At 45.9% G+C, this 26,335-nt stretch overlaps 1 protein-coding gene across 3 annotated transcripts in view; it reads right to left on the bottom strand.

Annotated features, from left to right (window-relative positions):
• Positions 1–26,335, bottom strand: part of trak1b (trafficking protein, kinesin binding 1b) — a 58,289-nt gene that overhangs the window by 11,223 nt on the left and 20,731 nt on the right. Inside the window, exon 1 of one of the 3 annotated variants that reach the window (XM_077195533.1) lies at positions 654–824. The exons of the other annotated variants lie outside the window; for them this stretch is intronic. Within the exon in view, the coding sequence (XP_077051648.1) occupies positions 654–717 (64 nt within the window). The 5' untranslated portion in view covers positions 718–824. Of the gene's footprint in view, positions 1–653; positions 825–26,335 lie in introns of those variants that run through there. 3 annotated transcript variants of the gene reach the window in all.

Raw genomic sequence — 26,335 nt, 5'->3', positions numbered from 1 at the left:
ATGTGGACATGCAGAAGGAACTTTGTCACAAGAGATACTACATCTTGGAGCTTTATATTATAAAATAATCAATAGAAGCTTAATTGCAATATGCAAAACTGAATATGGATTAATGTTTTCAAAGATAAAGACTGAACTTTATACTGCTTTAATGAATTTTAATAAGAAATCACATATTTTCATGCATTCAAATTCCTAATGGCTTAAATGAGGATTATATATCTAAATTCAGAACTCAGCCTCAGGACATTGACTGTAAAAATATTAAACGCTTCCAGAGATAAGAACGAGAAGTAAGTTTTACATACTGCCAGAAAATTAAATGACTCTTGACAGAGCAAACAATAAGACAACTATGCCATCTCTCTCTCTCACATACACACCCCCACACACACAGAGACAGAAATCCAGGGGCCTCAGGCTATACTCAAAAAGGAAAGAGAGTAAAAAGGAGAATCCCATTAGCTTTAAAGCACTTCCGAACCTCCCAAAACCTTTACAGATAAAAGTAGCCCACAACAAAAAATCTAAACCTCAAAATCAACAAAAACATACATGATAAAATAGAAATGAAAACAGAAACTAATCAAAGAGATGATAAAGTGCATAAAATCCTAAACCCACACAAACACACAATCAAACCGAGGCTTTACCATCGGCATACTGCTCATAGCACCACTCCAGCTCAAAGTCTTCTGCTCCCATGATCTTGTGCATCCTTCCACTCCCTCTCAACTCAGCGGAGAGGAGAGGACCAGACCAAACCAAACATAAGCGCTACACTTCCTTACTACCGTAATGGTAATGAGTGATGTTGAGAGTGTGGTGAGTTACAGCAACAAGAGTAGAGTAACTATATTTAAACACTATGGTGAGAGAGAGAGATACAGTGGGAGGGAGGGAATGAAACAGACAGAGAGAGAGAGAGAGAGAGAGAGAGAGAGAGAGAGAGAGAGAGAGAGAGAGAGAGAAAGAGAGAGAGAGAGAGAGAGAGAGGTTGTGATGGTGTGGGACATGACAGTGGGGTTGATATCACAAGGTCAAATGTAAAGGGTATACACTAAACTATAATCTACTGTGTAAACTAGTGCGGCGTTAATACTATGTAGTATATTTTCATGCCCAAATATTATCCTCGGTTACCATATCATAATATTATCCAATAAAATATTATGCTGATCATTTGTATTCATATTAGTTTTTGTCCTTTTATGACAATTAAATTAACATAGACGTTGTTTTAGAATAATTCATTTAGTAATAATAATTTATAGTTTTGTCTATATTATGAATGGAATGAATACTTTTAATCAGCAAAAATTAATTAAATTGATCACATATGACAGTAAAGACATTTTTGAATGCTGTTTTGTTTTACTTTTTTCTTATTACACAAAAAACACAATCAAGCAAAAAAAAGTATTTTACAACAATACAATGTGGGAAAAAAATACTGCAATTACTTAATGTAATCTGCAATTTTACAGATAAAAAAAATATAGAAATTAATACCCGAAATAAATGAGTTCCCTTTCGTTGTCACTCCGAGTTACGTCAGATGACGACAAATGGGGTTTCGCTTAGAAAGCCTATCAACTTCGAGTATTAGAAAACGAGCCAATGGCAAAGAAATGCCATGGGTCTGCGGAATTTGCATAGCGTAAAACCGCCCCACCTCGTGGGTATAAAAGGAGGACGCTGGCAACATGCAGATATGTTTTCGCTTCAGAGCCAAGTTGATTCTTCACTCCACAAGCCATCTCTGAACTGTCAGCTTCTTGCAGACGAGCGAGATTCTCTGGTGTTGGTGTGACGGCGATCTCCTGGCGAGTGCGCACTTCCTGCTTATCTGTGCTGTGGTTAGCCAGTGAGTGTGTTTCTCCCCAGGCCCTTCAACACTCTCAGAGTTTCTTTTCTATTACAAAAGAGCTTGCACGCGGTCTTTACAAAGATGCATCACCCGTGCACTTCTGGTTGCGGTAGACTCGTTGCCGACTCTGATGGGCACTAGCGCTGTCTAGTGTGTTTGGGAAATGATCACGTTAGAGCAACGCTCGTGGATGACTCATGTTCTCTCTGTAGGAACATGACCATCGCAACATTACGATCGAGAGTCAGTGATCTCGCAAGAGTGAGAGTCCCCTCATCCACACCCCGATCTAGTGTCTCCTCGAGAGGCTCTACTTCGGCTGGTGGCCAGGGTGATCGGAGGGTGACAGTGTGTAACAAAGCGCCGACTATCCGTCCGTGCCCCGTGTCACCCTCTCCAGTGTTGCAACCCGCGAGTGTTCAGGGGATTTCTGTGGGACCATCTTCGGATGCCCTGCGGGTTTCCTTTGGCGCTCCAGAGGAGGACGCGATGTCTATCGCTGCATCACAGGGCTGGCCAGATTCATCTGGAAGTGAAGACTCGTCACAGCTGCCACCTTCCGGTGTGCATACGGCTGTGCCTGAGTCTGATCCAGAGATGACGGCCATGCTTTCCCGGCCAGCTGTTTTTGGGTAAGGCCGCTGACCCCCGTCCGCGTCAAACCCCAATACCATTCTTCCCGGATGTGCATAATGAGATCTCAGAGTCCTGGAAGACCCCCATGTCTTCCCGTGACCGCTCGTTGATTTCATCCGACCTTTCCTCCCCTCAATGAAGCGGCTGCCCGTGGGTACACTGGGCTCCCCCGGGTTGAACGCTCTGTTGCGATGCAACTGTGTCCTCAGAGTGCTTCTTCTCGTGGCGAGCCTAAGCACCCAATCCAAAGCCTGTAGATATTCATCTACGCTAGTGGCGAAGTCTTACAGAGCAGCGGGACAGGCAGCCAATTCTTTGCATGCCATGGCCATTCTGCAGGTCTACCAGGCCCAGATGCTCAGGGACAAGCACGAGGGCAGGACAGACCCAGGGCTCTTTGATGAGCTGCGTGCCGCCACCGACCTTGCTCTCCGAGCGACGAAGGTGACCGCACGCTCCCTGGGTTTGGTGATGTCCAAAGGCGTGGTCCAGGAGAGACATCTCTGGCTGAACCTTGCTGATATGCGGGATGCCGAGGGGTCCCGGCTGCTCGACACCCCCATATCACAGGCCGGCCTTTTCCGCGGTGCAGTCGGGGACTTTGCCCAACAGTTTTCGACTGCCCAGAAACAAACTGAGGCTATTAAGCATATTCTGCCCCGACGACCCGCTGCTGCCTCCAACCAGCCGACCGGGCAGAGTAATCAGTCTGTTCGGCGCCGAGGGTGCCCTTCTACGGCTCCCGCCCCTCCCGCCCGACCCAAGCAGCAGCCTCCACCCGGGCCTGGTCGCGGAGGATGCCGTTAGAAGCCGCCCCAGCCCTCTCCAGTCCCGCCCCCCACTAGATGCCGGGCCAAGCGCCGCTCCTGAGACGGGCTGCTCAAGGATGTTGACGTTTACTTCTCAGGAGTCGGTAGCAGGACCACTCCTTCCCCTGGTGGAGGGCCGGGGGAGAATCTTTTGTTCTCCACTCCCCGCTGCTCATCCCCGACACGGTGTACCGCCCTCGAGCCGTGCACCCCTTGTCCCCCTCTGTCCCAGAGTCGGATGACAGTGTGCGCCGTCCCCAGACCGTACCACTCTCATCCCCCTCTGTCGCCAGCCCCCAGGCAGAACAGGCCCCCGTGGAACGTTCGTCCTTCCCTGGTCTCTTCTGTCAGGGCAATGACTGTGCCCCCACACCGGGCCGCTATGACGTCCGCGCCAGTCATTCAGAATCGCTGCCCCACTGACGGGAAGTCTGTGGTTCGCATGAGGCTTCTTGGGAGCTGGTTAAAGCTTCCCAACCTGTCCCGCTGGGTCGCACGAATGATCAGGTGCGGCTACACGATTCAGTTCGCGTGGTCTCCTCCCCGCCTTAGGGGAGTCTGCTCCACTATGGTTGGTGGCAATGCCCCTATCATGAGAGCGGAGGTTTCTACCCTACTGGCGAAGGGTGCGATCGAGACTGTCCCTCCAGCCGAAATGAGGTCCGGCTTCTACAGCCCGTACTTCATTGTCCCGAAGAAAACCGGTGGGTAACGGCCAATCCTGGACCTGCGCGTGCTGAACCGCTCCCTTCACAGGCTGCCGTTCATGATGCTCACTGCCAAGAGCATTTTCGAATGTGTACGGCCCCAGGATTGGTTTGCAGCGATCGACCTGAAGGACGCCTACTTTCATGTTTCCATTCTCCCTCGACACAGACCGTTCCTAGGGTTTGCTTTCGAGGGGCAGGCATATCAGTACGCGGTTCTCCCATTCGGGCTAGCCCTGTCTCCTTGCGTCTTCACGAAGGTCGTCGAGGCAGCCCTTGTTCCCCTACGGGAACAAGTCGATTTCCATACAGAGAAAAGAGATCCTCTTCATGAGGCAAAGTTTGCTCTTCTCCTAGTTGACCCGAAGGCCCAGACGAGCTAGGTGCCGGAGCACTAGGTCCCTGTGTTTGTAAACCTGGTCTCGAGAGTGAGCTAGGATCAGCCAGTCGTCGAGATAGTTCATAGATGTTGTGAGAAGAAGGAGGCGGGAACCAGCGAACATTCAAAAGATTTTAATAACAAAATAAAACAAATACAAAACGAAAGTAAAGACAGTAGCCCCTCACGGATGACTGCTGTCACTTAACAAAAGTGACAATCAATATTGGGTTTGTGGAGTCGCTGGATGTCATCTGTCAACCCTCGTGAGTCTCTGTCTGCACTCGCCTGACTTCCCTGGATTACTTCACTCTTTCACCGTCTCGAGGACTGGGTTGCCTACCTGCATGCCTGCGTCACCAAGCGGTCCATCTGTCTGCTTCGCCAGAATTCTGAGACTGTTCCCGTGTTCATCCATTTGCCTGACTGTTTATTGGTCAATAAACTGAGTTTACTTGCTATTTTCTCCACTATTTTCATGGTAAATTTTCTCAAGGAAAAAAATCTCTTAAACTAATGCTGTTAACTATGGAGTCAGTTAATTAGCCTACTACAATATTCAAGGTAAAATTAACTGATTTGTAGCTATACAAACACCTAAATTACACTTCTATTTATTTTTATAATAAGAAAGTAATATGAATTATAAACGTTTTAATGGTGGCTGTCATGATTTATTCAAACACGCATTAAATATTGAAGAACATAAAAAATTATAATTAATATAATTATAATAATAAAAATATAATTATAAAAATTATAATGAATATATTCTCCTCTCTAGAGTTAATTTTTCTAGCTGACTAATGAGTTTATGGCCACATGTTTTTTCTGAGGTAAATGTGACGTTACATGACATTGTTTACAAGTTGTTTAACTGATGTCTTTACACAGTTGAAACACTGATTGAGCGATTTCATGTGACGATACGGATTTCGATAAGTTGTTCTCTATCCTTTAACTCACTTTTAGATGCTCATTCATGTTTACTTTGCGCTGTAACTGGTATTATTAAAGTCGTCATGAAATCAAATTTTACCGTTCATGTTTTTATATGTAATATTGTAGTGTTTATTATAAATTATTTATCTGTGCACTTCATTATTTTTTTTAAATCCATGTACGCTTATAATCTTTAATCAAATACGTTACCATTCCCTCCCTCCTCGAAACGACTTCTCTTATCTTCCGGTCAAAATTTATTACTAGAGGGTGTGGCTATTGTGGTCTGTCTCTTTTGACTTGACTATCAGCCGCCTCAATATGGGGTGATTCCTTCCGGAAAATTTGGCTGCTTGTCCTCGGTCTCAGCGTCGGGTTCCTCAATTAAAAATGCTTCATGGGAGGGTAACGGTGGTGAGTCCGGTGGAGAGAAATCTGATCCACAACTGATTGTAAACTGGCATTCAAATCTGCCTCCATTTTGTTAGCAACGACCAAACTCCAACGATCCAATCAATTTCCAAAGGACGAAATAAAGCCTTGCCCTACATTTTTTTCTAATTTCAGAAGCCGTTTCACTCGGATATACGTCACAATAAGGAAAAAAGGACAATCTCAACTTCCGTTTCATGACGACTTTAAGGCGGAAGAGAAGATCATGTGCGCTCGGCGCTGCTGCTTCTCTTGAGCTGCGCCATAGCGATCTCACGCCACAGCGCCAAAACGGTATTTATGTTTTTGAATTTCGTAATAAAATGGACATGATTTGAAATTTGAGACTTTATTTCATATCAATAGTAACAAAGCACAAATATTATTGTGATTTATTGGATGGGATGCGCGCAACAATTTTCCATTCATTCATCAAATAAAAACAGGATGACTAATCGATTCTTGAGATTTAAGAATCGATATTGGTTTGTAAAAATGAGAATCGATAAATTTTGAGAAATCGATATTTTTTACCCAGCCCTAGTATGCAAAGAGTTCATGGTTGATTCAATGACTGCAAGCTAGAGGTCTTCACGGTTCCAAAAACCCGAACCAGAAGAGACCCGTAAATGTGCTACACGGAACCGACCTGGACCCGTCTTTTATTTGAAAGTTGGACCTGGACCCGGACCTGTGCAGAACCAGGAAATGGCATAAATGTACTACCCCCAACCAACAAGGACGCGTATATTATGTGAAAGTTGAACCCAACCTGACTGGACACGATTGGAATATTCTACAGCAAATTGTTATGAACAAGTCAATAAACAAGTTGTCTTACTTAATGTTAGTAGCCTTCTCCCTTGTACCTGACTGTGATAAGAAACAGTCCTGACAGAAAATCCCATCCATGTTATTCCTCTCTTGCTTATTGAAAGAGCATGATTAATCCACTCATTATTCCAGCTTCAAAAGTCCATTTGCTGTCACAGTGACGGATGACAAATGCGACTCTTCAGTTTTGACTCACATAATAAGATAACTTCGACTGTTTGCCCTTTTGAACTATAATAAAGATTTTTCGTTCAGTGCCATGGCCGCTGACGTTAGCATTACTTCTTTGCCATCATCTCTGTGCTCTCTGAGAAGAGTTTGACCAAACATTTTATAAGATGGTTCATTCATAAAAGAGACAATTGTCAATTGGTAAAGTCATTGTGTCAAAACACACGCACAGCGCTGACTGACTCTGAACACAACAGATTGTTCTCACATTGACTCGGGTATTACAAATAATGTTAAACAGACCTGGGACACGAAGTAATAGATTGTGACCCGACCTGGCTGACCATTTAAAATATTATGTAGATCCAAACCAGTACGGGTCCCAGCTCCTCCGTCCTCCGTGAAGACCTCTACTGCAAGGTGCCCAGGTCCTATGGCTGCAAAACAAGCCCAAATGATCACCCCTTTACCACCACGCTTGACAGTTGGTATGATGTGTTTGTGTTAATATGCTGTGTTTGGTTTGTGGTGCTGTGGATTATAGCCAAACTTCTCCGCTTTGGTCTCGTCTTTCCAAAGGACATTGTTCCAGAAGTCTTGTGGTTCGTTCAGATGCAACTTTGTAAACCTAAGGCGCGTTGCCATGTTCTTGAGAAGAGGCTTTCTCCTGGCAACCCTTCCAAACAAGCCATACTTGTTCAGTCTTTTTCTAATTGTAACTGTCATGAACTTTAACATGCAAACTGAGGCCTGTATAGTGTAGTGGAACTCAGCGTGGGTGTAGGAAGAAGAAGACAGGGTTGGGCGGAATTGGGACTCACACTTTATTTAGAAACAAAATAAAAGAAACAAAAAGGGGCGGTCGTGCGCCTTCACCGTAATGAAACACTACAGCACAATATATGAAACACTCTGCCCGCTGTACCAGCTCACGCTGTATGTCTCCAGCTCTCATAGTTCAGTCAGATGACCACTCTTTCCACTTCAGCAAAACTCAGTACGTTTCATCTGCAACTCTTTCCACTTGAATAAACTCAGTCCGATGTCAGCGTGTGCTGCGTGTGCTGCGGGTCGCGTGCGAGTCCCAAGCCTCTCTCTCCCCGCTCACTCATTCCTGTCAGCTTATATGCGGTCTCCACGCCAATCACTGCAATCAGACACAGGTGTTCATCATCTGCACTTGACCTACTTACTCACCGCACAGCTCGCTGACTCGTTTCTCGCTACAGACTTCGCGAGACCACCCCCCCCTCGCCACATACCCCCACCGCCCGACTCAGGCCGGGGACCCGTCCAGCCTGCAGATGATAATATCATCCTAGTAGGCAGCGGCATATGCAGCATGCGGCCGGAGAATTTTGTCCATCAGACGCTGAAAAGTCGCAGGAGCCCCGAATAAGCCGAAAGGAAGGGTGACAAATTGGTGTAATCCAAACGGCGTTGTGAAAGCTGACTTTTCTTTGGACATGGGAGACAAGGGGATCTGCCAATAACCCTTTGTTAAGTCCAGTGTCGAATAAATACGAGCAGTACCCAGCCGATCAAGCAATTCGTCAACCCTCGGCATTGGATAAGCATCAAACTTAGACACCGCGTTCACCTTTCTATAGTCCACACAGAAACGGACCGAGCCGTCGGTCTTAGGAACTAAAACTATCGGGCTCGCCCAGTCACTGCTGGACTCTTCTATTACCCCCATATCCAGCATAGCCTCTAATTCGTTCTGAACTACTTTTTTTTGTGTTCAGGTAAACGATACGGGTGGTAGCGCACCACCACACCTGGTTCCGTCTCAATGTGGTGCTGAATGAAGGTCCGTTCGACCAGGCAGGGGAGAGAACACATCAGCAAACTCAGCTTGTACAATTTTAATGTCAGTGAGCTGGGAGGGTGAGAGGTGATCTCCACCAAGAGCCAGCGCGAGAGATTGTGGTTTTGTGTTCGCTTCTGGCCCGAGATCCTCCTCTCCGCTCACTACCGTTGCCAGCGTCACTGACTCTGCCTCAACCCACTTTTTGAGGAGGTTGAGGTGATAAATTTGATGTGCTCCGCCCCTATCTGTTCAAACTACTTCATAATTGAGATTGTTGACCCGCCGTGTGACCTCAAAAGGTCCTTGCCCCTTTGCGAGTAATTTAGAGCTAGAAGTAGGGAGTAATACAAGCACTTTATCTCCCGGTGCAAATTGACGAAGTCTAGCCCCCCGGTTGTACAGATGACTCTGTCTGTCCTGGGCCTGTAACAAATTCTCCATTGATAGCCGCTCCAAAGTGTGGAGCTTTGTTCTCAGGTCCAAGACATACTGAATTTCGTTTTTACTAGCGGTCGGTCCGTTTTTACTAGCATCCCTGGGCCTCGGCCGACCGCTCAAAAAGGTCCAGGAATGCCTCCGGATCATCCTGGGTTCCCATCTTATTGAGAGGCAGGGGCGGGGCCGAGGCCGTAGCTGGATCGGGGAAGGCCCGAATCTCCCGGTTGAGCCAGCTCCGGAACAGCTCGCGGTCTTCTTGCTGGCCTTGGAGAAGCATCTGGAACCGCTGGTCTTGCTCCTCCTTTACGGCCAGCAGGGCGTTGTGTTGCTCCCTGTGAAGACCTGCGAGCGTTTGGATGAGGTCCGCAAATGGCGTTCCTGGCGGGTTCTGCATGGCGACGGCAGTCTTCTTCTTCCCGGGTTTCGGCACCAGTGTAGTGGAACTCAGCGTGGGTGTAGGAAGAAGAAGACAGGGTCGGCGGAATTGGGACTCACACTTTATTTAGAAACAAAATAAAAGAAACAAAAAGGGGCGCTCGTGCGCCTTCACCGTAATGAAACACTACAGCAAAATATATGAAACACTCTGCCCGCTGTACCAGCTCACGCTGTATGTCTCCAGCTCTCACAGTTCAGTCAGATGACCACTCTTTCCACTTTAGCAAAACTCAGTCCGTTTGATCTGCAACTCTTTCCACTTGAATAAACTCAGTCCGATGTCAGCGTGTGCTGCGGGTCGCGTGCGAGTCCCAAGCCTCTCTCTACCCGCTCACTCATTCCTGGTAGCTTATGTGCGGTCTCCACGCCAATCACTGCAATCAGACACAGGTGTTCATCATCTGCACTTGACCTACTTACTCACCGCACAGCTCGCTGACTCGTCTCACGCTACAGACTTCGCGAGACCACGCCCCCCTCGCCACACTGAGATGTAGCTCTTGGTTGATTTCCAGTTTCTCTGAGCAGTGCACGGTCTGAACTTGGGGTGAATTTCGTGGGATGTCCACTCCTGGGAAGTTTGGCAACTGTCTTGAATGTTTTCCACTTGTGAATAATAGAATGTAGAATGATAGACTTCAAATTGTATCGAAATGGCCTTGTAACCCTTTCTAGATTGAAGGGCAGCAACAGTTGCTTCTCTAAGGCCCCATTCACACTACTACGTTTTAGTTTAGAAACGGAGACCTTTTGCTACGTTTGCACCTCCTGTCCAGACTAAAACGGCAAAAACGAAGACCTAAAATGGAGAAGTTTAGAAACGCTGCCGACCCCGTTTCGCGTTTTGAATCTCCGGAGGGCGTTTTAGTGAAGACGGGTCAAAACGGAGGACTTTAGAAACGATGACGCAGAGGCTCATGCTTGGCTCTCTGATTGGGTCATACAACGGAAGAAAACATACAACAACAGCCTGGACTACCAGTTACGTTAGTACAAGTAAATTCTGCATTTTACAATGCTATAACTGCCTACATGCGCCAGTCAAGCTATTATTCGAGCGATCTGTGACAATTCCCTGTGTGCAGCGGCGGTATCGATCGTACATGGAGTGTTGGTTTTGGGTCAAGCCGGGAAGAACCAGCGCATGGTGGGATAATTTTATCAATGAAGTTGTGGTTCCTGAGGAATGGTGAGAAAACTTTTGAATGTCCAGATCGGCACTTATCAAGCTCAGCGAAATCTGAGGAATAGTCAATCTGTTTCCTGTTTACACTGGCACGCGCATGCCCAGTTTAGGTGAATGGTCATGTGATCTGCGTTTTCAGTCGTTTTAATGTGGACGGAGATCAATTCTAAAACGCAGCTAAAACGCTGGTGTGGACGGAGATCGTATTTGTTTTAATTCTCCGTTTCTAAACTAAAATGCAGTAGTGTGGATGGGGCTTAAGATCATTGCTGATGTATTTCCTCCTTGGCATTGTATTAACACACACCTGAATGCTCTAGACCAGCAAGCTGCCAAAACTTCTGCTTTTATAGAGTCAGTCACACTTGCTGATGATCAGTTAAACTAAGTCAGACCTTAGTTTCAGTAATCATGTGAAAGCAATAACTAAATCAGCATACTATCATCTGAAAAATATTGCAAGAATTAGATGCTTTGTTTCCAGTCAAGAAACTTGTGCATGCTTTCATCACCAGCAGGGTGAATTATTGTAATGGACTCCTCACTGGCCTACCCAAAAAGACCATAAGACAATTGCAGCTCATACAGAACGCTGCTGCCAGGATTCTGAGCAGAAGCAGAAAATATGAACATATCACACCAGTCCTCAGGTCTTTACACTGGCACCCAGTTACATTTAGGGTTGATTTTAAAGTATTGTTACTGGTATAGGCTTATTAATCATTCAATGGCCTAGGATTAAGCATTGTGAGTTCGCTTTTAGCAACTATGCCAGCCGCAGCTGGAACCAGCTTGCAGAAGAGATCAGATGTGCTCCTACAGTAGTCACATTCAAATCCAGACTGTATTTTATTTTTTATTCTTAACTGTTTTAATCATCCTTATTTCTTGTGATTATTTTAATTTCTTCTATGTAAAGCAAAAATAGATGCCTACTTCTTAAAACTTCTTAAAACAAACTGTCTCAAAACATATAAAATAAATTATTTGCTAAAATAATGACAAAACTGAGAAATCAGAAACATAATAAGAGCAAGGGTTCAACAATGACAATTATTGTTGAAAACTGTAAAAATATTATTATTTCTCAACTGTCTCAATACAGTGTAACTGTCCTAAAAATCTTTTTTATTATTATTATTGTAACAGACTTTGTTGGATTGTACATGGCAGAATCCAACAAAGTCTGTCACTATAATATAGGTAATGATGTACTGGCGCTCATTGTATGTGTCTATGCAACCGATTTTTCCCCTCGGGGCTTGCCGTCAATAGGAATGGGTCGTGCGCACTTGGTACGAGTATGGGGTCTCTTCGGAACAAAAGTGGGTGTTTCTAAATTTGTGGGAGTTTTCAAAGTGGTGGGTGTTTATAAATCATGCAATGAAAATGATGCCTTTCACCTGACCCCGCCCCTAAACCTACCCTCACTGATACATGGGCAAATAGGTAACGCGGTTGAAAACGCCTGTCTGTCGCCCACTGATCTGATAACTCCTATTACTGTCCTGCAGAGACCTATATTTGCTTGGTACTGGAGTGTTGCAGGTTCCCTTTCGTCCTTGGAACTCCGACATGTCGTCGGGGGAGCTCCCTGACGAATTGGGATCACGCTAGGGAGCCAATTGTCTTCGAGAGAATTAAAAACGAGCCAACAGACATTGGCATGCAAGATTTGCATTCCGCGACCCGCCTACCAGCGCGGGTATAAAAGGCGGAAGTAAACATTGCGCAATGCTTTTTGCTTTGGAGCCATCCAGTGTGTCTCTCTAACTGAGCTGCTGTGTTTTCCGAAAATAAATAAAAAAAAGAGTCCTCTTGGAAGGAGAAAGGATTCTCTGTTGCTGATGTGACGGCGCTTCGAGTGACCATCGCTTCCCGCTGCCGGCCGTTTTCCCTCAATAAAAAAAAAAAGAGCTGTTTTATTGGCTGGTATTGGTATTGGTGAGTGCAGCACACGGGCTTGCAGTTTCCCCATTCTGTCTGCCGCGGTGGTCCTTCTGTGCCTCGGAACATAAAAGAGCATTTCTTTTTCCTCTCTAAAAGAGCAACAAGGGCGTTTCGCGTCCTTTTCAGGACGTTGTTTCACCCGTGTTTTTCTGGATGCGGTCGACTTCTCCCTCAGGAAGATGGTCATAAACACTGCCTTTCGTGTTTGGGCTTAAATACGCTGAGGCGGCGTTTGTGAATGAGTCATGTTCTCATTGCGGGAACAAGACTCTGATGATGCTGCGTTCGAGACTACGAACCCTGAAATATGGGGGAGTCCCTTCAGAGAATCCCCGTTCTAGTTCATCTGCCGGTTCAGTTCGGCAGACGGCTACTTCGGTGATTCCTGTTGGTGAGCGGATGAGGGTTACAGTGCAGAACGTTCCGTCTGGTGAAAGATCCTCACGGGCTTCTCACGCCTCTAGTAGCTTGTTGCCATTGGGTGTCCCAGAGGAGCTTCCGGGAGCTTCTGGTGATGACTCAGCCCTCCACCGGGTCCCGAACCTTCGCGGCTGGATGATTGGTGTCTCGAAGCGGGCCGTGCTGTTGCCCCGCAGCCTGCTCCAGTACCATTCTTCCCTGAAGTGCATGAGGAGCTGAGGAAGTCTTGGCTAGCCCCCCTCGCAACCAGACGTAGGCAACCTCGCTCCTCCTTCCTCACCACTCTTGACGGCGGAGCGGCGCACGGGTACGAGGGAATCCCCCCAGTGGAGCGGTCGGTTGCGATGCAATTGTGTCCTAAAACTGCTTCCTCCTGGCGGGGTGCCCCTTCACTCCCCTCCCGCACCTGTAGGTTTTCCTCTGGTCTGACCAGGGAGGCCTACATGGCATGTGGAGACACCGCTTCTGTCCTGCATGCCATGGCGCTGCTGCAGGTCCACCAGGCCAAGGCACTCCATGACATGCAGGAGGGTGGTCTCGACCCAGGATTGCTGCAGGAGCTGCGTGCGGCGACGGACCTCGCCCTCCGGGCGACGAAAGTCGCCGCACGTTCCCTGGGTCGAGCGATGTCCACTTAAGTGGTCCAGGAGCGACACCTATGGCTCACCCTTGCGGATATGCAGGAAGCGTAGAAGAACAAACTTCTCAACTTCCCCATATCCCAAGGGGGCCACTTCGGCGACGCGGTGGAGAGCTTTGCCCAATAGTTCTCCACCGCCCAGAAGCAGTCGGAGGCGATACAGCACGTCCTGCACAGGAGGCGGACTGCTGCTCCAGGGCTTTGCCCAATAGTTCTCCACCGCCCAGAAGCAGTCGGAGGCGATACGGCACGTCCTGCAAAGGAGGCGGACTGCTCCTTCAGGGCAGCAGTCTACCCCTGGGGGACGGAGGTCTGGTTGTAAGAGGGCGGCCAAGCCCGCTCAGACGCCTCCGGCCCCTTCCCGGAAGAAGAAGAGCGGAATGCGTTCCTGAGACGGGCGACCTGGAGAGGTACTTGGATGCTGCTCCCAGGGAGGGTGCCTCTGCACACCTCCTTCCCCCGGGGGAGGGCCGGGTGGAAAATCCTATGTTGAATTTTGTTTTTGTTCCGCCGCTGACTACTCGGTCAGCGGTACCCACATTTTCAAAAAAAGAGCAGTTTCCTCTTCCTCCTCCAGGTTATCCACGGCCGAGACTGGTGGGCACACAGTCTCCCCCGTCCAAGAGGGCCAGGACGGCAGCGTGTGCCGCCCCCGAGCGGTTACACCCCCGTTCCCCTCTTCCCAGTTTGCGGTTAGCAGAGCCGCAGCCCCAGCTGCGTCACTCCGGTCTGCAGCTGGGCCCGGAGGCGCAGAGACAGCACACGAGGAGGCAGGACCTCGTTCCTCGTCTCTCCCCCTCCCCTCGCCACCGGGCAGTCCGCAGCAAGCGCTTCCGGGTCCGTCACGATGGCTCATCCGCACCATTCGATTCGGCTATGCAATTCAGTTTGCACGCCGGCCTCCCAAGTTCAGGGGCGTCCACTTTACCCGTGTGTGGTTGGTGGATGCCCCTGTCTTGCGGAAAGAGATCGATTTCCTGCTGGCGAAGGACGCGATCGAGCCGGTCCCTCCTGCCAAGATGAGGTCTGGGTTTTACAGCCCCTACTTCATTATACCCAAGAAAGGCGGTGGGTTACGGCCAATCCTGGACCAGGCCTTGAATCGGGCCCTGCACAAACTCCCGTTCAAAATACTTATGCAGAAGCGCATTTTCGAATGCATTCCAGGATTGGTTTGCAGCGATCGACCTGAAGGACGCATACTTTCACGTCTCGATACTTCCTCGACACAGACCGTTTCTACGGTTTGCTTTCGAGGGTCGAGCGTATCAGTACAAATTCCTAGCCTTCGGGCTGGCCCTGTCGCCTCGTGTCTTCACGAAAGTCGCGGAGGCGGCCATTGTTCCCATGAGAGAACAAGGCGTTCGCATTCTCAACTATCTCGACAGCTGGCTCATTTTAGCTCACTCGCGAGATGTGTTGTGCGATCACAGGGACTTGGTGGTTCGGCACCTCAGCCGGTTGGGGCTTCAGGTCAACTGGGACGAGAGCAAACTTTGTCCCGTGACAAGGATCTCTTATCTCGGTATGGAGCTGGACTCGGCGCGTCACAGAGGAACGCGTCCAGTCAGTGCTCACCTGCCTCAGGTCTTTTCGAGGCAGGACAGTGGTTCCACTGAAACAATTTCAGAGGCTCCTGGGGCATATGGCAGCCGCAGTAACGCCGCTCGGCCTGTTACATATGAGACAGCTTCAGCGCTGGCTTCATGATCGAGTCCCGAGGTGGGCGTGGCACAGCGGCACGTTCCGGGTCAAAGTGACCCCGCACTGTCGCCAGACCTTCTCCCCGTGGTTGGATCCTGTGTTTCTACGGGCCGGAGTGGCCTTAGTCCAGGTTTCCAGGCATGCTGTGGTTTTCACAGATGCCTCTGCCACCCGGTGGGGGGCCACGTACAACGGACATGCAGCTTCAGGTCTGTGGACGGGGCCTCAACTGCATTGGGACATCAACTGCCTAGAGTTGCAAGCAGTACGCTTAGCCTTGCGTCGCCTCAAAGGGGTTCTCAGACATAAGCACGTACTGGTCCGTACGGACAGCACTGCGACCGTTGCGTACATCAACCATCAAGGTGGTCTACGCTCCCGTCGTATGTGGTCTACGCTCCCTTTCCTGCAAGATGGGTTGGAGTGAAGGCTGTCTCCCTCCACCCTCAAAGTGTATGTCGCCGCAATAGCCGCGCATCACGATGCAGTAGAAGGTAAGTCCCTGGGGAAGCACGACCTGGTCATCAGATTCCTTAAGGGTGCCAGGAGGTTAAATCCACCTCGTGTTCTGCACTCTGTACCCTCTTGGGACCTAGCTCTGGTACTTAGAGCTTTGAGCCTTTGCTGACAGTAGAGCTTAATATCATGTCCATTAATACAGCGCTCCTGTTAGCATTGGCCTCCTTCAAGAGGGTCGGGGATCTGCAGGCTTTTTCGGTCGACGAATCGTGCCAAGAGTTCGGGCCGGGCCTTTCTCACGTTGTGTAGAGACCCCGGCTTGGATATGTGCCCAAGGTTCCTACCACTCCCTTCGTGGACCAGGTAGTGAACCTGCAAGCGCTGCCCCAGGAGGAGACAGACCCAGCCCTAGCTTTTCTCTTTCCCGTCCGCGCTCTGCGGGTTTACATTGACAGAACGCAAAGCTTTAGAACCTCAGATCAGCTCTTTGTCTGTTATGGAGGCCAGCAGAAGGGGAAGGCCGTCTCCAAGCAGAGGTTAGCCCACTGGTTAGTGGATGCTATCACCCGAGCATATGACTCTCTGGGTGAGCCTTGTCCTCCCAGGTTGTGCGCTCACTCCACTAGAGGTGTTGCCGCTTCCTGGGCCTTGGCTCAAGGCGCCTCGCTGACAGACATTTGTAGAGCTGCGGGCTGGGCGTCACCAACACGTTCGCTAGGTTCTATAGCCTTCGTGTGGAGCCGGTTTCCTCTCGAGTTCTGGCTACGGCCAGTGGGTCGAGGGAATAGGTTGTGTCGGCTTGCTACGCGACTCCGCCTCGCAGCGGATACGTGCGTTTTTTGCTCAGTTGGCGCCCTATGTCGGTGAGCCTCGTGAGTTCCTCCTTCACCCCTCGGTGCTGGGCGTGGCGGACCCCCCGGCACCAGGTCTGCTACCTCTAGTAAGGAGTTGTTAGTAGACTGGGTGCTCCAGTGGTCTCTACTGTGACCCATCATGCCACGTGCAGTTTAGCCGTGTCTTCCCCTTGACGGACTCGTTCGTCGTTCCTGTTGAGTACGCTCCCATTTTCCTAAAAAGATTGGGACCACCTCAGGGACTGCCATATGTTTCACTGTCCCACTGGGTTAGTACATATGTGTATTCCTGGCCATCCTCAGTCAAGCTGAGGCTTCCGCAGCCTTCCCCCTCTCTGGGGGGAACGCTTTCCCAGTGTTATCCAATATCCACTGTGCGGGTCTTGCGGAACAGCAGTGTGATTTCCGTGCTAGCTCCCGCAACTTATTTTAAGAAACTGCTGCAGGGTAGCTTAGCCGGGCACTGGAACATCACCATGGCGTTTTATTAGGGATTCCAATTGGTCAGGGAACTCCCCCGACGACACGTTGGAGTTCCCAGGACGAAAGGGAATGTCTCGGTTACGTATGTAACCCTCGTTCCCTGAGTACAGGGAACGGAGACGTGTCGTCCCTTCGCCATGTTGCTGTACCTTCGCGGAGGACTGGACACTGTTCGGCTCCTCAGCGAAAAGCATTGCACAATGTTTACTTCCGCCTTTTATACCCGCGCTGGTAGGCGGGTCGCGGAATGCAAATCTTGCATGCCAATGTCTATTGGCTCATTTTTAATTCTCTCGAAGACAATTGGGTCCCTAGCGTCTCCGTTCCCTGTACTCAGGGAACGAGGGTTACATACGTAACCGAGACGTTTTTGGAGTTAGTGATCTGATGTTTGGTATAATAAAGTGGAGAAGAGTTCAAACTGCTATGTTTATTATTTATTCAAACTGCTACCCTTACACCTAGAAGGTTAAGTTCCCCTGCGGCTATTTTCTCCAACTTAAACTGATACCGTGACTATGCGCAGATGCGCACGAATTGCCTATGCACTCGTGAGGTGTCTAGATTATGCACATGTTGATTTACGGTGTGTGCCCCTAAATTTTCTGGTTGTGCCCCTAAAATTTTCAGTTGGGGGCCACTGTGCTCCTATTAAAAAAAGTTAGCCTGGAGCCCTGCTTGCCTATGAACAGAAGATTTGAGATTGGTCTGTAATTGCTCAATATGTTGGTATCCAGATTGCTCTTTTTCAGGAGGGGCTTGACAACAGCAGTTTTAAAGGGGTGGTTTTCTGCTTTTCTTCTTTGCATGATTCGGTTTATGTGGTGCAATATAACATGTCTAAGTGTGTGTTTTTTTAAAAAAAAGCCTTATTTTTCATAAATTTCACCTTTATTGTAAACCGCTTTCTCCTCTGTCATTTGAACGACCGGTTGACTTCCTGATTCTATGAAACCACTCCCTCAGAAACAGGCAATGGGCTCAGATTGGTTAGTTGGGCCGGTGTGTTGTAATTGGCTAAACTGCGTAGTGCACGTAGTCCGGAAACTTCACGCCCATTACCTTTACAGGCGAAAGCTGCATGTGCTCCGGTCAAATGCAAATAGTGTCAATAGCCTACTGCCGTATCAGTTTGAGCCAGAATCAGACCCAGAAAGAGGCAATGAAGAGAGTCAAGCAGAACCTCCCCACGGCTCTTACAAAACGTTTCTGAATGGTACATTTTATTATTATTATTCTATTCTATTCTTTATTATTATATAAGAATTTCGATACGCTGTTACTTGAAAATGCTACTGCTGTTTAACAAATTCCTTGTGTGTGCAAGCACACTTGGCAATAAAGCTCTTTCTGATTCTGATTCTGTTTATAGCTTTTGAGGTACGGTTTTCTCCTGATTAAACTTTTAATATAACTGAATAAATTACAAAGTAATACCGTTTTTTAAAGTTATTGTTTTAGCGATATAATGAACAACCGTTTATCTATTCACAAAACTTAGTTTACTCAGCGTATCGTTTTCTTCAGGTACACGTTTGTCTTACACACACAAAATAGCATCGAACTAACTGGCAACTATAAACAAACAGCGTTGGCATTGGTTTACGTTCTTGATCAAATCGAAAAATTACGTCATAAAGTATACATGGAAAATACATTTACAAAATTAGTACATAATTAAAAATTATAGCATAACTAAGTGGCTACTAAAGCCAGCGCTGGCATTTGTTTACATCCTTGATAAAACTAAAACATTACGTCTTAAATTATACATGCAAATACATTTTAAATGATTAAGTCTTACTTACAGGTTGTGGCCCAACAACTGCTGCCTCTGGTTTTAAAGTTGGAACTGCTTCATGTTTTAGTAACAGTTGAATCCGGCATTGAATTTGTGGAGATTCTGGAAGCTGTCTTCCATAAAATGCGCAGCACAGAGAGCTAAATTACGATTGTAATTTTCAAGAACATAATCAAACATAAATTGTAGCCATTGTTGACGAACTACAGTGTCCGTAGGAAGCCCGAAAACAGAAGACCTGACAGCTGGGTGAAAATAACACACTTTCGACGGCATGGCTACTGCTCTCCACTATAACTCTTCCTCTTCGACAAAGCAGCAGAAATATGGCCATGCCCCCTTTTTTGAATATTCCGGAGGGAGGGTTGGTTATGGGTTAGTTACGTATAAAACCCGGGAGTATCTCGTTGTAGTCCCATTCGAGCCATTTTTGTAGGCATTAAACTTCCTGATTTTTAAAAGATGATATCTCTGCTTATATTGAACTTTCAGTGCAGCAACTTTGCAGACACAGTTCATGCACCAACAGCAACATTACACACTATTTAAAATGAAAAAAGTGAAATCGCAATCAACCACCCCTTTAAGGGACTTTGGAAAAGTCCCAGAGAGTTTACCACTTCTAGGAGATCTCCTTCTAAGCAGTTTAACACACTTTTGAAAAATAAGGTGTGAAGTGTGTCAAGGGTGCAGGTTGAGGTTTTAAAGGTGCTGTACTGTTTCTTCCAAAATTTTACCATTAATTTCTTCGAAATCAGACATAATAACTTTCTGAGGATGTAATCTGATCTGTCTTAACTGACAGCCTTTCTGATATTATTTATTTTCTCAGAGAAAGAAGCAAACTCACTCCATTTGCTGTCCGAGCGCATTTCACTGGGAATCTGGCTTGGGGGGTTTGTTAGTCTCTCTAAAGTAGCAAAAAGAGTGTGTGTGTTATTTATGTTTCTGTTTATAGTATTTGAGAAGAAAGTCTGTCTAACTTTGCCTAGTTCCACATTGAAAGCACAAAGGCTTTCTTTATAGATGTTATAATATAAGTTTTGTCTTCCACCATATATGCTCATCTTTTCTGAATTGTCTTTTCATATTTTGCACTGTTGTTGAGTTTCTCCAAGGTGCTTTTTATCTGCCACTCTTCTTCCTGACTTTCACAGGAGCAATATCCTCAATTAAAATCTGTACTTTTGAGTTAAAGGACTCAAGGAGATAATCAACAGACTCCACAGATATACTTGGTGTTAAAGATATGGCCTTCATAAATAACACACTAGTGTTCTCATTTAAGCATCTCTTCTTGACCGACACAGATCAAGCTTCAATAGTAGGAGAGATCAATATATCAAAGAAAATACAGGAATTATCAGACAGTGCTACGTCCTTAATAACAATCGACGAAATGTTTAGACCCTTATCTAGAGTGTGTCCTCGATTGTGTGTGGGTCCGTGTACATGTTGAGTAAGATCAAAAGTATTTAAAACAGTTATGATTTCTTTTGCCATATTGGTTTCTGCATTATCTATATGAATATTGAAATCCCCAGCAATAGCAAAACAGACTAACTCTGAGGAAATTGTTGATAACAGTTCTGTAAATTCCTCAGCAAAGACTGGAGAGTATTTTGGAGGCCTGTAAATAATGATAAGTAAAATGTGTGGAGTACCTTTTAGCACAATGCCTAGATATTCGAAAGGCGGGTAATTCCCAAATGGTACTTGCTTACATTGATAGACATATTTAAATAGAGCAGCTACAGTGCACCCCACCTCTCTTACCCGCTCTGCAGACACTCATAAAAGTAAAGTTAGGAGGGGCTGTTTCATTAAGAACTGTTGCACTGCAGCTGTCTTCTAGCCAGGTTTCATTTAGAAGCATAAAATCTAGTTTGTTTGTGGTTATTAAGTCATTTACTAGAAGTGATTTATTTTTAAGTGATCGGATGTTTCAAAGTGCTAACTTGACAGTATTATTTTTTTCCCCCACAGCAATCTTAGTTTGACATGTAACAGGCAGCAGATTAGATAGGTTTGCCGTACGGCTTGAGAAGACCTTAGACTTTCTATCATGTAATATAACAGAAATAGTGAAATATACAGGAATACTGGTGTGGCGAGCAGGACGAGGCTGAGGGTAGTGGCGTGATTACTAATGAGCGCCACCTGTGCGACGCACTGGTCTCGTAACGGAGGAGCGGAAGCATAAAATGAGGAGCGACAACAGTGGAGATTGAGAGAGGCCAGGCCTGGACTTGTGTTGTGTTTGTTTAGTTATATGTGACAGCAGTCGTCCGTGAGGGGCTTTCATTTTGTATTTGTTTTATTTTGTTATTAAATTGCTTAAATGTTCGCCGGTTCCCGCCTCCTTCTTCCCGTAACATCTAACCTCGTTACAAGTGGGTTCCCGCTTGTTCTGTAAACATTTGAGAAAGTTATTGTCATCATAGCGGGGACCCGAGACATATTACTGAGAGCTGGTAACAGTTGTTTTCGGTTCACCTAGAGCAGATGGAGGAGGGTGTGGGCCCTGGCGTAGAGGCAGAGGCTGAAGAGCTCTCACAGGAGGAGGGGAGGGCGAGCTGGGCCCGAGGGCTTTGGTGGTCGCCCCTTTTTGGTTGATATCTGGGGGCTTGCAGCAAAAGAGTGGGATAGTTTAGTTCCAGCATACACCAGTTCCTCCAATTTCTCGGAGAAGCTCAGAAGCAAGGAAGCTTGAGAGAGGAATAACATGTCTGGTGAGAGGGGCTGTTGCTCTGGTGTTACCGGAGGCTGTGATATGTTGTCCTGGTTTTCCTGGCTGTTTTCCAGAAAGTCATCCTTGGGTGCAGAAACTTCAAGCAGTTCTAATCAGTCACAGTCTGTCTGTGGTGAGCTCTGTGGCCAGGGCTCAGCTGAGATTTTGTCCGTGAGCAGAGGTTGTTATGACTGCATGGTGTCATCATTGTCCTTGTGTTATATGTCAACCACATGTCCATTCAGGTGCTGAAGTGAAGTCCTGTGTTCATTTATACTCTGTCCAGGTGTGTGTGTGTGCCATTCAAATTGAGTGGATTGGCACACACTGCTGAAGGGTGATGGCGGGAGAAGTTAATGTTGTCCTTTAGCACTCTTGCACCAAGTTTGTTTGGGTGGAGGCCATCCTGTTTGAACAGTTGTCTGTGACTCCTGAAAAGATTGTTATCAATGAAGTTTACTTGTCTTATATAGCAGTTTTTTTGCAGCCATGTTTAAGCCCAAGCAACCGTGAAAAACGATTTGTTCCTCTCGCTGGTCCACTGATGAAGGTCTGAACATTCAGTTCTGCTTGTGGAAGGCAGCCAGTTAGCATCAATGTTAGCTACTGGCTGATTCGGTCTGTGTTCGATCACATTCATCTCGTTTGGGGATTCCTCATCTACATTCATTAATACTTCAAATCTGTTCTCAAGATGTATAGGCGGTGGTAGGAAACCAGTGTTTGCAATCCTTGTCATTTCTGGAGTAGAGGATGCTACTGCAGCAATATGTGATTCTTGTGACAATCTGATGTCTCAAGTGCCTTTGGGTCTCGTTCCCTGTTTGTGCCATCGATTAGTGTGTTGATCAGCTTGTTGCTCTACACTCAGTACGGGCTGTCGAGGAGCACTAGATTTATTGGACTCACAGGCTGTATGCTGAGGGTGTCCATGACGAAGCTCTGTTGTGTGTTCCGTCTGGTTTGATAGTCCCCGTTAGTAACTTTGTTTCAAGAACTGCAATCCTTTGTAAGTCTGTGGCAGTTGGTGCAGCAAGTAGATTCTAGAAGAGGCATTTTCTTTCTTATCCTTTCGGATGTAGAAAGCTGTGTTTTCCCTTCTCCGGAATGTGAGCTGATGGCAGTGGAAGGCTGGTCGGATAGGATAACCGCTTTTTTGTAGTAATCTTCCAGTCACAAAAGTTTCTAGTTTTAACGCTGATGCCAAGCTATGTCGATTTAGCACTGTGCTGATTTGCTGAAGTTTGAATTAGGAGATAAAATATCAAAGCGATAGAGCAAAGTGCGGAGCAGTAAGCAAGAGCGTCCGAACCTTAGCTAAGCAGGAAGCAGGTAGCTTTTAGAACGCCGCTGATGCACCCATGGAGGAACTCCCTGCACTTTTCTGTGCAAAACTCGGAGAGAGACCTCTGATGTGTGTTCTGAATCCAGCAGCAGTTGCGAGGTGAATGGAAATACGCTTCTGTAATCATGAAGAGATGCTGTGCTAAGGCTCAGAAGAACAAAACGGAAGTGTGTGATGCACGCTGGCCGCCTTATACAGTCGTGGTCATAATTAATGGCACCCCTGGTAAATATGATCAAAAATGGCTGTAAAAAATAAATCTGCATTGTTTATCCTTTTGATCTTTCATTCAAAAAATTAGCAAAAATCTTACCTTTCATTGAAGTAAAATAATTGAAAGTTATCACATTATGAAATAAATGTTTTTCTCCAAAACACGTTAGCCACAATTATTGGCACCCTTAGAATTTTTTACGAGTAAAATATCTCTGAAGTATAATCCCATTCATATTTACCTTTTTTTTTTGCACACCAGGGTGACTAGAAACATGAAATTGTCTAGCTATGACTTTCTTGTTTCACAGGAGTATAAATATGAGGAAACACAAAGGCCAAATTCCCTTAATCATACATCACAATGAGTAAAACCAAATAATATAGTTCTGATGTGCAGCAAAAGATTGTTGAGCTTCACAAAATAGAAAGTGGCAGTAAGAAAATAGCTAAAGCATTGAAAATCCCCATTTTGACCATCAGGGCAATAATGATAAAAGCTCCAATCAACTAAAGATGTTACGAATCTGCCAGGAAGAGGACGTGTGTCTATATTGTCTTAATGCACGGTGAGGAGGAAAGTTTGAGTGGCCAAAGACTCTCCAAGGATCACAGATGGAGAGTTGCAGAGATTACTTGAGTCTTGGGGGTCAGAAAGCCTAAAAAATATATATCAAACAACCCCTACAATCACCACATGTTGTTTGGGAAGGTTTCAAGAAAAATCCTCCTTGCTCCTCCAAAAATAAACTCAAGCATATTCAGTTGTCAGACATGACTGGAACTTCAAAAGGGACTGGATTCTATGGTCAAATGAAACAAAAAAGGGCTTTTTGGCAGCAAACCCACTAGATGTGTTTTGTGCAAACGGGGATAAAAAGTACCCCATGACTATGGTTAAATATACTGCTGGATTTTATATGTTGTGGGCCTATTTTTTTATTTTTTGCTGGAGCCCCTGGACATCTTGTTTAGATGCATGGTATTATGGATTCTAGCAAATGCCAACAGATAAAAAATCTAAACCTGACTGCCTCTGCTAGAAATCGTATAATGGGCCGTGGTTTGATCTTCAATCAGGACAACGGTCCAAAACAAACATCAAAATCAACACAAAAATGGGTAACAGAGCACAAAATGAAGCTTCTGTCATGACCGTCCCAGTCCCCTTAACTGAACCCAATAGAAAATGAGTGGGGTGAACTGAAGAGAACTGAAGGATCTGGAGAGATTCTGTATGGAGGAATGGTCTCTGATCTCTTGTCAGGTGTTCTCCAAACTCATCAGGCATTATAAGATAAAACTCACAGCTGTTATCTTGGCAAAAGGAGGTTGCAAAAAGTATTTAAAGGCCATGGTGCAGTTTTTTTTTTTTTTTTTGGCAATTTTCTAGTTCGTAATAAATAGGGCTGTGAATCTTTGGGTAGGCAGCGAATCGATTCGATTCACGATTCATAGGTTTTCAATTCGATTCAAGAATGATTTTTGCAAATTCAGAAAGATTCGATTCGATGCGATTCACATTAAAGTTCGATGCGATTCGATTAATTCGATTTGATTCTTCATTTTTTCTATGCATTCATAGGATTATTTAAATGCTTCCTCCAATGGGTCTAAGTCAGGGTGTGGATTACACAGTGGTCTTCGCGGGTCAGAGAGTGGGGACAAAAAAACCCAACAACGACATTTTGTCTATTGTTAATGTTAGTTCATGCTAGTTTTTAATTAATTTATTATTATAAAAAATATTTCCAAAGCCTATAAATTAGCATTTGTAGAAATGTAATCCAAGATTTAAAAAGCATGATGAACTAGCAATACTTTTAAAGCCTAACTATTTTGTAGGATATGTTGATGGATACACAACCTTAAAGTGTTCCTGGTACATCCTTCCATTGTGAGACTAAAAATACCATGAACTTTCCCACTAAACCTTAACCAACTTTCCTCATGGAATAGTAAGTATTCCTCATGGAATACTCTTTGTTCTCTTTATAGGCTACTGAAAATTTTCCTATGATTCTGAGAGAAAACGCGCCGGGTGTCTAATTTTGCTAGTAACGATTACGAATGCAACTTTAATGCGCATCTGATTGATGGATAAACCACGTAATCTAATTTCAGTGTAATTAATATTGTAGTTATTTCAGCAGTTTCCTTCGTACATTCATTTTAATGACATAAAGTTAAATTTCATTCATGATTCATAGGAAGCGTGTGTATTTTAGGTCTATTTGCGTCTGCTCTTTCCATGCAATAAATGCGCACCTTGAATAAGTGGGGTTTTACTTCAGCTTCTCAGGACGGGTATGACCCATTTCCGTAAAACTTCAGTATCTTAAAGAAAATAACGGCGACGTTTCCACGCAACGAACGCGGTGTTTCATACTGCCCGCGCAATGACATAGCAGCTTTATCAATGGCTTGAGCGGTTTGACTCAAGACTTTCTTTCTCGATAGAAAGCTGTCACCTGCTCATGTGAACATCAGTGGCTGTCCTGAGGAGAGCTCAAACATGGACTGCTCAAAAATCTGTAGATGAGAGCTATATGGGACCGAGCGCGAGCGAAATCCAGTGAAAGATGGTAAAGAGTGCAGCGCGTATCTGTGAAGGAGAGCTGGGAGGACGCCAAATGACATCGCACAAGTAACGCCTCCATTAATTCACGCATGAATTTAATGTTTACATATTGTAAAGCACTGAATCGCTATAGAATCGCAAATTATTCGATTCTTAGCATTTTAAATCGATTAGTGATCGAAATAAACGATTCACGATTAAAAATACATGTTTCAAGATCGATGCATATGCATCGTCAGGATTTGTAATCGATGCATCGAGAAATCGAGTGAATCGTTACACCCCTAGTAATAAACATTTAAACAGTTATCCATCGTATTTGATGTTGTAGGGTACTCAAAAATTAAAATATAATATGGAAAAATAGATGATATGTTAGCATTTAGCTACAGCTTAGCGATGATTCTTATTTCTCCCACAATGCATTCCATGACGTCACATGAGGTACTCGCTGACTGTTGGACGACAGACGAAAGCCCGCGGCCCACCTTACCATTGA

This window comes from Siphateles boraxobius, unplaced genomic scaffold (genome assembly GCF_051911475.1).
Source record: "Siphateles boraxobius isolate OS27281-9 unplaced genomic scaffold, OSU_SipBor_1 33, whole genome shotgun sequence".
In the NCBI taxonomy this organism is placed as follows: Eukaryota; Metazoa; Chordata; class Actinopteri; order Cypriniformes; family Leuciscidae; genus Siphateles; species Siphateles boraxobius.
Note: the sequence above shows the minus strand (reverse complement) of the source record. Positions and strands in the feature narration are given on the sequence as shown.